A 12,691-nucleotide genomic window follows, 5' to 3' on the forward strand; every position below is an offset into this window, starting at 1 on the left:
TCGTGAAATCAAAAAAGCGCGTCAAAATACGCGCTGTTGTCGTTAAGGACTTTTTGTGTGGTAAAGAATACAAAATTGCTTGACAACAAATACGCGCTCGTTTTGACGCGCTACTGTGATTTCACGAACTAACACAATCTACTTTGATTGTGTTAGTTCGTGATGTGAGCGACGAATTGTGTACACAGTATTAGTGTTTGCACTTTTTGAAATATTAATAACAAATAAAATTATTCATTAATGTAACCAATTTTAATATTTCTTTCAGGGCTATGGGTTGTTAAAATGGCATTCAATGAATAGTTTTTGCCCAAACTGTGGAACAAAGACAGTTTCAGATGCAGTTGGCAGTAAACGTATGTGCGAAGAATGTAATCAAGTTAATTATCCAAAGGTAGGAATTGTTATCTTGAAATTTCTACTTTGTCAAAGCATCATCATCATCTCCATCTTCATCGTCATTGTTGCTATTGATTGTATTTGTGGCAAAGACCAGCCAAAAAAGTAACGAGAAATTATAAAATGGTAAAAGAATAATTGAAATCTGACATTTCGTTATGAAGTTACAGGAGTTTAAGCATACTGTACAGCTGTTCAAAGAACATTATTTGAGAAATCAGCCTTCAAAGTTTATGATGTTGGCTATTTTTGAGGCAGAAAATCATCAACATGTTTTAAAGTTGAAAGTGGCATATGTAGATATGTAGATATATAAATTTAATTTTAGTGCAATAAAATAGATTATGAGGAGTGACATGTTTTTGGCTTGTCTTCGCCATATTTTATTAATATTAGTTATTACCAATATCATCAACATTATCTTAACTTAACCATCAGCATCTTTATACTTACTATTACTTTGACTGTCATCATCGGGATTATGGTGATGATGGTTATCATCATAAGAAAATTTAATTTTGCTAATATTATCAAAAAGTTTATCAAAAAGTTTATTGCTGTATATCAGTGCATCATATTTAATATCACAGTCATCATTATCAATATTGTAGTTATTAGTATTTAATCATTGTTACCATCATCATAGTCGTTGTTATTACCCAAATCATTGTTTGAATGACATTATGATTAGTCAGTGTCTGCTTTTTATCTTTATTCAAAGTATTCTGTTTGTTTCTCCTGTATACCAGATGGCACCAATTGTTATAACATTAGTCATGGATGGTGATAGATGTTTAGTTGTAAGACAGCCAACATTTCCTCAAGGGATGTTTAGTGCCTTAGCTGGGTTCTGTGAGATAGGTGAGATTCTTATTACACCAACTAACCGATTATGCGATTAGCTATAGCAGTGGTCACTTGACCTAATGCTGGTACAGACCTAAAGAGACCAACTAACTAGAAGGTATTTCTAAATCATAATTGGCAGCTTTCGGTTTCAGCTCTATAGATCCATTAAACAAGAATTGTTGTTAACATGAATTGAGGAACATGGCCTAACAATAGGCATGCAAATGACATTGAACAGCATTGTGTAAAGGGGTTCAATCTCCCTGGCAGATGGTGTACCTAATGGAAAGGCCAGTTTCCTCGATGGGTGCCTAAGTGGAGAAGAGATGGGCAGCTAAGAACCACTGAGGTGGGTTTCAGGTGCGAAGCCCTCAGCAAACTCCAACAGTTTAGGAATTTGAAAGGTTTATTTAAACAATTTTATAGTCTCACATTCTGTAAAACATTACATAGAATTTTTTTTCTGACGAAATTGTGTTTGTTATTTTCTTGATGATCAGCAATGGCCATTACACGGAATTTGTGTATTTCTGGAAATTTTCAAGTAATATACACCACTTTTGATCTTTGTATAATTCTCATTTGTGGAGCGATATGATAATACATTAAATGTACATTTAATTGAGTGACAATAATGATTATATTTTTTCATATGAACACTTATATTTCTCTTCAAAATTGTTCAGGTGAAACAATAGAGATGAGTACACGGCGAGAAGTAGCTGAGGAGGTTGGACTTCTGGTTGACAATGTGCATTACCAGCAATCTCAACATTGGCCATTCCCCACCAGCGGTTTGATGATAGGCTGCTATGCAACCATCATACCAGGCACCGCACATCAGGTATGACCCTTACCACAGAGTGGATTTATAAACAATCTTATAGGGAAAAGCCTCCCTGTGCATTATAATGTAATTGAAAATATTGTTTTTAATGTGGCTCTTATTGTTGTTACTATTGTCGTTACATTAAAATGTCCATTTTACGAACAGTAACCATCTTAAGATAGTATAATACATACGTATCGGAATGCACGCCATCGTGTTGAGATTCAATATTTTGACATTAATTATGTCATCATCAGGAATAACCATCTTATATCTTTATATCAACAATTCCTTAATAATGTTAGTATTTGTAAAATACAGTGTTGTGTAATTGTAATAAGTACTTAAAGATCTGTTAGTACTAGTCACTCAATAGAATATAGAAAGCACAAATTAAACACCTTCAAATACTGATTCTTTATGGTGTGAAATACACAATTCACATCAAGAAAATCTCTTTATTGCAACACAATTTAAATTGCAGTTTTGATTGCAACATGTATTAAAAAAGCAACTCTCAGGTTTACTTTAAAATATTTTATTCTCGAAAAAGTACTACTATCACGAAAAGATGCTGAGGTGAATAACTATTGTGCCCCCAATCAATGACTTTTGGTTTGACTATGAAATAGATAAATTCAATTTGATTGTTAATTAAATTCATGTTTATTTTTTTTAATTATCAGATGAGCTTAGATGAGAAGGAATTAGAAGATGCAAGATGGATGTCTAGAGAAGAAGTAAAGTCTGTACTTGAATCAAATACACGTTCAAAGGCCGGGAGGTCATCGATATGGTTTCCACCACCAGGGGCTATTGCTCATCATCTAATTAAGCATTGGGCATTCACTAAGTAATAACCGATGTTCCTATATATGAATGTTATATTTATATGATATTGGACATAAAGAACAAATTTATACAGCAAGTTAAAAGAAAATATTGAACAGTAGATAACATTCTATGTTTCATTTGATATTTTACTCTATATTTATTTTACTTACTGAATCATTATAAATGGAATAAATTGTTACTAAATTGGAAATAAATTATATTACACTGTAAATGTAACAAATAGGAATGCACCTCGTTTTTACCTTCGTTTTCTTCTGTCTTACAGCAAACTATTTATTAATAATAATTATCAGATTAACTTTATTATCTCCAAATGAAGATATTGTTTGCTCGATAAAACCTTAAAATACATTAAAATACATTCAATATAAATACAATACAAAAGTACATCACAAATTCAAAACATCAGATTTAAAAACAATTTTAAAAATCGAACGCAAAAAGAATAAAAATATATTAAAATACATCCATAATAAAATATGATACAATGAATATATAAAATCTTATAAAGCGGGTTATGCAGAGAAAAGCCTCAATGCAACAACAAGCAGTAAATAATTTTGACTTAAAAGTACATAAACTAAAAACAGCTTCAATCTGCGAAGTGTCACACCGGTATCGCATTAAATTGTCGAATAAGTTACATAAACGATATAACATAATACATAAATCGAAAACGCATATATAAAAGAATCATGAACAAAATGCTTGCAGATGATATTAAGATTATTATTAAGAACTGAATATTATTTTATTTTATTATTAAAAAATAATAAGCAAGTCAGATATGTACAACGCACACAAATGTTAATATTGCCATTTACAATTATTCAGTGGCTGTTCAACTACTTACAAAACAATCATCAAACATTCACTGAAAATTGCTCGTTTCTGCTATATAAGCAACAATTTCGTACATGAGACACAACACAGCTCCCACCCCTCGTCGGACAGAGTTGGACCCTGTAAAGGAAAGCTCGACAACTTTCGGTCGGAGAGAAAATAATCGCCTGTGATTATGTGATTATTATTAGTAAACCAGGTGAACACCACAAACCAAAGACTTAACCGTACGAACACACTATATATTTTTGGTATACACGGGTCTGTTCAGCGGGAAGTAGTCTTGCATGCTGCATGTACTGGAAGAATATCAGTAAGGTGTTTTACTATAAGCAAAAATCGACATTGGCAAGTTTGGAAGAATAAAAGAAAATCCCTTAGCCTCTACATCTGCCCCATCACACATCAAATAACCACACTACTTTAGCATATCTATTCTTCAGATTTTTTTTTTTTAATCTTTCTTGCTGGATTTTAAAATTTCACTCATCAAATTAGAAAATCAAATGACCTTCTCTTAGATAGGCTCCGTAGTAATGTACTGGTTACGGCCCCATGCATCTGCAATTTTACTGAGTTCAAGATACTGCAGGTATGAACCAGCAAATGTGAAAAACCAAAAGTCTGACCGTCCTTTTCGAATTGGTCGATACCAAAGGTAAATTTCCATTGAACGTCTCACCTCAAGTACGCATCTTTTGAGGATTTCTCTATTTTGCCTCCAAATTGGACCAATAGTAAACTGCTGCTCAATTTGTTCATGATACTCGCGCCCAAAAAGGCAAGTAAGTGTTCCAAACAGTGCCAACTTATGATAACTTCTCTCAGCCTCTGTGCAAAATCGTTGAAAAGTTTTCTTTGAAATTTTGGAAGTTGGACCTCGAAGTGGACTTTCATCTGATAGTTTCGATTTGGAGCTGCCTAAGTATGCCAAAAAATCTAACAAAATTACTGAGGGCTCTAAACGTGGAAAACGTCCATGTTTATTGAAAACAAAGTCTTCAAAATGTTGAACTAATGCAATAGTTCTGTTAACATCGCTTGATCCAGGGTTCAGCATATGATCCCATTCTACCAGTATGTCTTTGACAGCGTTAACCTGTTGGTGTTCTGTCAGAAAACTATGTTTCATGACATGGATATGTTGCCCTTTAGAATATGTGTATATCTCATTAGATAAGCTACTAAATACAGGATTTTTATCTAATGGTCGGACAGTAAAGAAAGTAACACGATAGTTCTTCAGTTGTGCCAAGACGTCGGACATAACCCAGGGGAAGCTCAAGAGTTCAGGGTCTCTTCTGTACGTCGCAATATACCAGGCTGAGGCTTTGGCATATCGCTTTCGTTCGATCTCCTCCTTGCTAAATATTCCTTCTTTTTGAAGGTCTGATTCAAATTTTTTCCTGTATTTTTTACGAAGATTTCTAACTTTCTCAGCCACTAGTCTCTCTGTGTCAAATCGCTCGTTTCGTTCTGTAATGCGCCTGCTGAGTGTGTTTAAACAGCCCGACATTATCTCACTTTCATTCTCAATACCATACTGTGTCATGATTGTCGTGAGATCGTGGCTGTATTCATTCCGTATCCTCTCAGCTTCCTCAATGTATTCCTCATGTCCTGGATACAACAGGTGAGGGTCTCTTTGTGTTCCTTTATACTCATCTCTGCCATCTTTCTGCCATGTGATTGATTCAACATTTCGACACTGTGTGTAAAGCTGTCCCAATGCCTTTTTAGATATATAACCTGTTTTATCTCGTTTGTTCATAAAATGAGGATAGTTTTTTGGGTGCTCATTTTTTTCTAACTCTGGACAGGATCCTGTCTTAGGAAAGTCAATAGCTTTGGAAAACTTCTTGGCAAGTTCGATACAAACATCTGAAAATATTCCATCTGTTTCAGAATCGGCAAATGTCAGATGGGCATTGGCAATTACTCCTACCCTATCATTCTTAATGTAATCTGATATGTACTGTATCATATCTTTCTCTTTTATTTCACCATAATGTATTTTAGGTGGAGAAGATGGAAAATGCATAGGAGGGACATTTTTCTGGATCAATAATTGTGGCATCCATGTTACAAAGTACTCATCTCCATCTAAATCAGAGCCTGCCATCTCGTCAGGATGAGGTCTGTTACCTGTCTGTGGAAAGACAACACAATCTATCATGTGACGTAAAGATGGAACATCAACCGCCTCGAACTTCCTAATGTCTCCTGGGTGAAGGGCTGGGAACTTTGTGATCACAACAGGACCTTTGTGAATAATAGTTTCTGTCTGAGGAGCAAATATGTGCTTAGAGTATTGTACAAAGACTTGACCATACTGTAGACTTGCTGTTTCATCAATAGTACCGATCATGTTTCTTCCAAATTCTTCAGGAATTTCTATACGAGCCTTTCTTTTCAGATGACCTTATAGAAAGACAAAAATCGTTTTCATAAAAAAAAAAATTCTTATGTATGAAATATATTTATTAGGCATTGTTTTTAAAAAATGGTACTTACCCACAGAGTGTTTATAAAGTGCCTTTAGCATTCCTTTGAAAAATGGCTCTTGTGTTAGTGCAATGCCACTTTGCGAAATCATGGTGAACGCCATACCATTGCGTACATGCTTATTCAATGACACAGCTGATTGAAATTCATACAACATCATATTAGCCAGACGATATAACATGGCTTCTTGCAGTTGAATAAATACTTTATCAGGCACGCCCCTTCCAGAAAGCAATGTGATCGCTTGATAGTTCAGAAAAAGTCGGCCTATGTGTAAAATAATATGTACGTTATTACATCACGGCAATGAAATATCATTTCTTGGCAGTTAAGGTATTTACTTTCAAAGTCTAATTCACCCAACGCCAGGGTGTCTTCCTTCACGAACTGTAATCTGCATCTTCTTATACTGATACTTTGTGAAAGACACCACTAATTAGGCCTACAATAATTGAAAGTTGCATGTATTTGCTTTTGGAAGTATAAAAGATACACCTACTTCCTGACAACTTAACAGTTAAGAATTGGTAAAAATTTAATACGTACCTGGTTTTGACTCTGTCATTTTCTCCAAGTCACAATCATCACTTTCGAACTTCTTCATACTTTTACGTATTACAATCTTTTCACCAGGAATTGTTGGATCTACTGCAAGAACTCCTTTACATCCTCCATAGCGGATTTGAAAGGCCGATGGTTTTAATTCGATGTTTAACTGTTTGCACACCTTAAAGACGGTATTTAGTACTGTTATATTTAGGATCGAGTTCAAAATTTACAGAGATGTGTATAAGAGACAGATACCATACTGTGTCATGATATATATATATATATATTTCTACCGTACTTATCATCATCCTGATCAACACCATCATCAACGTCGACGTTGTCATTATCATCATTATCTTCTCCATTATCATCATTTCTTTATTTTTTTTCGCCATCTTTTCTTTATCCTATCATCTCCACTTAACTTTACTAATATAATAAAATATTTTATATACTGTACTTTATTCCGTAGTACTTCCGAAATTTTTCCAATTCCGTCCGAAAAACAATATGGTTTTAATTCCCTGTCAAAACCACCTTCAATATCATTACCAAAATCGACTTGGCCTGATTCAACTTCTACCTTTAATGCTGATTCCGAAGTTGAAAAACATTGTCCCATTCGAGAAATGTACTTGGCAACTATATTTATTTTGCGAAAGTCACCCATATTTTTACGTATTGTTTCTCCGGTGTTACCATCGTCGTCCTCTGCGTATAACCAACACCCATGATCACGCAGCTGACTATTAGAACACGCAAGGAATTTGTAACAACGGTTACAAATTTGTACACCATTTGACAGAACTTCAATTATTCTCTCAGCTATATCAGTAGAACTATTAGCTTCCGTGCCATTTAGCTTGCGATAATTCTCGTCTCGGAATACGATTCGAGCACAGAATTCTTCGCCGTAACGTCTCAGTATCCTATTGCTGAACATTAATTCTGGCTGTTCAATTATGAGCCTTGTCGGAGTGCAGTAGATACGACGAACGTACTTACAACTGCTTGGAACCTCTTCTTTAGTTCTCTTATTCTTCTCTTCATTTAGAAGAAAGACGAAAGCTTCTTTGAGGTCAATGAAATGATCATTTTCAAGCTGTCTACTTAGCGAATATAATGCTCTCTCTAATATTTCTTCATTGGTTTCTTCCTGAACTACTTTGATGTAGCGTAACAATTCATTACTTCTAAGAGTTGATACCATTCCAAGTGAGAAAAATGACTGAAGCGCATAATCAGTCCCGTATTCAGAGAATAAAAACTCAAGACGAGTATTGCAAGATGCTGCTTTGTGACTAACATGAGCATAGTATACATTGAATGTTTGAATGGTTGAAGTTTCGAACCTTCTAATGATCTCATTAAGGTCTTTTTCTGAGTTTCGATCAAATTCCAAACAAATCACAGAAGAATTACCAATAATATATGGCTTACAGTCCCTAAAAGTCGTTGTACGAATCCATTTTGTACCTTCATCCGCAAAATATGTGTCAGCACGACGAATGCGTGGTGGTACTTTAACAAAGAAATATAGCTTCCACGTATTGCGTTTGTAATCTACTAAAATCTTATCAAATAAATCTTGATACTCGTAAACAAATCTGAAAATAGAAAAAAGAATAATGTCGAAGTAATATATTTTTTTAATGATTTGATAATGATGATGATGAGTATATACGACGGTGATGGTGATGGGATATGGTGATTTTGGTTGTGATACTGATCTTGATAATGATAATTGTACAATTATAAAAATGATAGATAATGATAATGGCACGTGATGATATGACACACGTTAGGCCTATTGCAAATAACCTACTTTCACAGATCGAGTGACTAGATCATGTAGTACCACGGTAGGAGCTGAGGTTAGAAAAGTTATATGATAATGGCACTTATAGATGGCCGGAAATGCACTTTCAGGCCTAATTTTTTTTTTCTATTTTAAAAAATAATTAGGGGAACGGGCTGCCCCCACCCCCATTTGAATCCGCCACTAATGACCACTTCTTAGCTTACTTGTGAGGATAAGTTCTAAAATCGACGTTGCAGAAATCCACGATGAGCCGCTTTGAATCGTGTTCAAATGACGCACTGATTTCGCCAATGTGGTGGGCATACTGGCAGCTAAACGTGCCCCGATCGAGCATACAGCCAAGATACACTGCATTGACTTTCACATCTGGGTGATGATAATCGCCGCTTTCCTTGCCATAAACAGTTTTAATTTGCAACGGTCTCAACCATGGAGAATGCCGTATGCCCTCAAAACACCATTGCTCTCGTATCTGGAAAGTTGTAGATAAGCCATATAATAGTCATAGACACACAGTATTTGTTCCTCTATCATGTGAGTGTGAAAAATCGTTGCTCAAATCGGATTCGAATTTCCAACGAAGCCTCCGTGGACCAATTGGTTAAGGCGTCATAACAGCAGAAGGTCCGGATTCGAATCCCGGCTAAGGAAACTTCCTTATCACACTCACAGATCTCGGAAATTCCTCTTCTTTAACATTCCAACATTTATAGCATTACCGCAGAACGTTCAGAGTAACCGGGATTCGAACCTGGGAACATCTGCTCTCTATGCTCACGCCTTAACCAATTAAAGCATCTAATGCTTCACACGCGCATGCGTGGTTAGACAACACTAGTCCTTGATCCATAGCAATTAACAGAGATCAATATGATACGCCCTCTTTTTATAAGGATTTGACGACAAGACGATATATATACTGTCTCTTATACACATCTAGATGTGTATAAGAGACAGTTCTTATACTGATACTTTGTGAAAGACACCACTAATTAGGCCTACAATAATTGAAAGTTGCATGTATTTGCTTTTGGAAGTATAAAAGATACACCTACTTCCTGTAAAAATTTAATACGTACCTGGTTTTGACTCTGTCATTTTCTCCAAGTCACAATCATCACTTTCGAACTTCTTCATACTTTTACGTATTACAATCTTTTCACCAGGAATTGTTGGATCTACTGCAAGAACTCCTTTACATCCTCCATAGCGGATTTGAAAGGCCGATGGTTTTAATTCGATGTTTAACTGTTTGCACACCTTAAAAACGGTATTTAGTACTGTTATATTTAGGACCGAGTTCAAAATTTACAGTAATAATTGTGAGATCGATATATATGTATATCTGTCTCTTATACACAGTCGACCCAATGATCAGAGAAATGAACTGCGCTTTATAACCGCAAGGAAAGAGGCGCATTATAAATGCTCGTACCAGTACCAGTATAATTCACTTATTTGTATGATTACTCACTTTTGTGAAAGGCGGTATGTTAATGTGTGACCCTACACGCCATATTGTCAAGAAGTTACCAAGGTGTTTACGCTGAGAACTTGATTTGATTTCCTGGCTTTGGATTAGCTTGTGACATTCTGCATCACACAGTGCCTGTTTGGTTTGGTACAAAATTTCAAAAGATGGGATGGAAGCAGATTGACTCATTTTATTCATTCGTTGAGACCTACTTGAAGAAACATAGTAATAAGTAATTATTAAAAGAAATTGGTTTATTGAAATAATAATCATACCTTTTAACATAGTTTATAATTTGATTTTGTTTACTAATACTCTTGCTAATACTGTACTTAATATAAAAATCCATTTCTATAGTTTTAGCGCCGACTGAAAGGAATCTTAAAAGAAATTTATATTCATGAGAAATCGTTCTCAATGTGTGATCGTTTTTTTTTTTTTAAATTTATTTATTTATTTTTTTTTTGGTCACACTGTACACATTTACGCCACATATAATTACTGATATATCCAGTAGGCCTACTTCTTGCATGTAGGGGCTTTGTCCAAAGGCACAGACGTACGAGTGTAACTACCGACCTCTTCATTGCAAATTCAAAACTTTCTGTACTATACATGTACATGACGCTGACATATAATAATAATACAGTAATATAAATAATAATAATAATAATAATAATAATAGGCTAATAATAATGATGATAATTAATAATAATAATAATAATAATAATAATAATGACGAGGATGACGATGACGAAGACGACGATTATGATAAAAATGATGATGATGATGATAATAATGATGATGTTGTTGATGATAAAAAAAATAATCATATAATTATTAGAGGGCGAGTAGGCCTAATATTACTGGTGGTAGATAATAACAACAATATAAGTTAACTGACTACAACAAAAACATAGCACCAACAGTTATAAAATAATAATAATATACTGTACATGACATGAAAACTAATATTGGATTGATGAATATAGTCCTATATAGGCCTATTGAGGATACTTAGAACAAAAAATAAATCCACAATTTAACAGGGGCTAATTAATATTTTTCCAGCCGCCTATAAGCTCCTCGTGTCGGTTGCTATACCATATAGTAAGTACAATATGCATACTTAAGTAACATTACATTAAAGGCCTACTGTGTCCAGGCCCGTAGCCAGGGAGGGTTTTTATGGTTCGGGCGAACCCCCCTTTTCTAGCGAACCCCCCTGTTTTCTAGCGAACCCCCTAGAATTTTTGAATGAGTCCCACTCGGACGGAATGTCTGTTTTTACTTTCCCAGTATTAAATCAAAATTTAGCACCTAATTCATTATTTGGTCACCCGTTTTTAAATTGTAGCCTACAATACAATCCTACATTCTAGAATATCTCAGCTTCAGAAGTTCGGAGATTTAAATTGAACGCAACTCCGGCAAACCATGACTCGATAGCTCACATAAGGATCATGGCAAACATCGATAAAAACTTTCACTGGCCTTTGGCTCACTGGCCTTTGGCTGAATGTTTGTAAGAAATGTACCAACCGGTAACGAAACAGCTGCTCTATGCCTGAATAGTGATCGTAACTGAAAAATAATTATGCAGCAACACGCTTTGTCAACTTGTAAACATTTAGAGCCTTCTGTTGTTTGCCCATAAAACAAATTTTGGAGTGTTATACAGTACGATTTCAAAACATTGTCATCGTAAAGAAACAGCTATAATATTGAAAACAAACAACTTGAAACAAAATCGGTGTACGGATTTAAATAAATATTTACAATATATTTTAATGGTTAACTTATCAAATTTTACGACCAATTTTTACATACATTTGTGAGTGACGGTGTGTAATAGACATGCAAAACCAACATTAGCGGTTAGCTGTACAGTGTAATATCTTTGAATATCATTTTAGACTGATTCATTCATATGCTTGGTCATCTTGTAATCATTTAGAATTCAACAGTTTTTAATATTAGGGTCCGTATCTCTACACTTCTAGACCTGTCTCTTATACACATCGCTTAAGTAAATTTCAAAGGAAACTGTTTTCTCAATTTTTCTTATTGTTAAATACTCCTATGCAATACTGTAGGCCCCTCTGGTATAAAATTGACAGATCAATTAGACACTCTGTAAATATCGATTATGCCCTTTTATATAATAAGGCCCGGTAGGCCTATGTATTGTGTGAAGTACTGAGGCTTTGTTAACATCGATTGTTTGAAATTGCGCACAAACTTCAAATTCTTGGCCTAACATACAATGCCAGAGGAAAGGATATCACGTTTTAATCACCAAAAAGGATTTTCCACGAACGCACAGAGTAATAGTTTTTCAAATTTTCTAATAGTATGGCCCAAAGCGAACGAATTTCTGGTCTCGAAAAGCAGACACTTCGTTAAAGCTGCTTATACAGTACAAAATACTGTACAGAATATGATTCATTGAAAAAGCTTTAAAATGAAGGACTTTTAAATGAAGTTTATATACAGTACTAATATTTTGCGAATCTTGGGTTTTTAAAAGCAATCTTGGGATTTTTTAGACCCAATCTTGAATTTT

General features: G+C 34.7%; 2 protein-coding genes across 4 annotated transcripts in view; one reads left to right on the forward strand and one right to left on the reverse strand.

Annotated features, from left to right (window-relative positions):
* The window catches only part of LOC117104631 (nucleoside diphosphate-linked moiety X motif 13-like), a 7,778-nt gene extending 4,575 nt beyond the window's left edge, over positions 1-3,203 (forward strand). For both annotated transcript variants that reach the window (XM_033245500.1, XM_033245501.1), the window contains exons 4-7: positions 269-394; positions 1,149-1,260; positions 1,935-2,092; positions 2,764-3,203. In XM_033245500.1, the coding sequence (XP_033101391.1) occupies positions 269-394; positions 1,149-1,260; positions 1,935-2,092; positions 2,764-2,934 (567 nt within the window). In that variant the 3' untranslated portion in view covers positions 2,935-3,203. The remainder of the gene's footprint in view (positions 1-268; positions 395-1,148; positions 1,261-1,934; positions 2,093-2,763) is intronic.
* On the reverse strand, positions 2,988-10,364 carry LOC117104630 (probable RNA-dependent RNA polymerase 1). 2 transcript variants are annotated; one of them, XM_033245499.1, is made up of 6 exons: positions 10,126-10,364; positions 8,855-9,123; positions 7,413-8,436; positions 6,827-7,007; positions 6,290-6,547; positions 2,988-6,196 (listed from the first exon to the last, which is right to left on the reverse strand). In XM_033245499.1, the coding sequence occupies exons 1-6, from the start codon at positions 10,321-10,323 to the stop codon at positions 4,293-4,295; spliced, it is 3,834 nt and encodes a 1,277-aa protein (XP_033101390.1). In that variant the 5' UTR covers positions 10,324-10,364; the 3' UTR covers positions 2,988-4,292. The 2 variants fall into 2 exon arrangements, with proteins under 2 accessions (XP_033101390.1, XP_033101389.1); XM_033245498.1 differs by having other exon boundaries at positions 7,290-8,436.
* Positions 10,365-12,691: the final 2,327 nt, after the last annotated feature.

Source organism: Anneissia japonica, unplaced genomic scaffold (genome assembly GCF_011630105.1).
Source record: "Anneissia japonica isolate Jap-2015-1 unplaced genomic scaffold, ASM1163010v1 scaffold287712_len2945570_cov188, whole genome shotgun sequence".
NCBI classification, from domain to species: Eukaryota; Metazoa; Echinodermata; class Crinoidea; order Comatulida; family Comatulidae; genus Anneissia; species Anneissia japonica.

Bases quoted from the DNA above. Each gene is read 5' to 3' on its own strand.
- LOC117104630 (XM_033245498.1), bottom strand. From the start codon at position 10,323: ATGAATAAAATGAGTCAATCTGCTTCCATCCCATCTTTTGAAATTTTG. The intron at 9,124-10,125 runs GTGAGTAATCAT...ACAACTTTCCAG, and splicing joins ACATACCGCCTTTCACAAAA to ATACGAGAGCAATGGTGTTT. The intron at 6,548-6,826 runs GTACGTATTAAA...TTTTACACATAG, and splicing joins AATGACAGAGTCAAAACCAG to GCCGACTTTTTCTGAACTAT.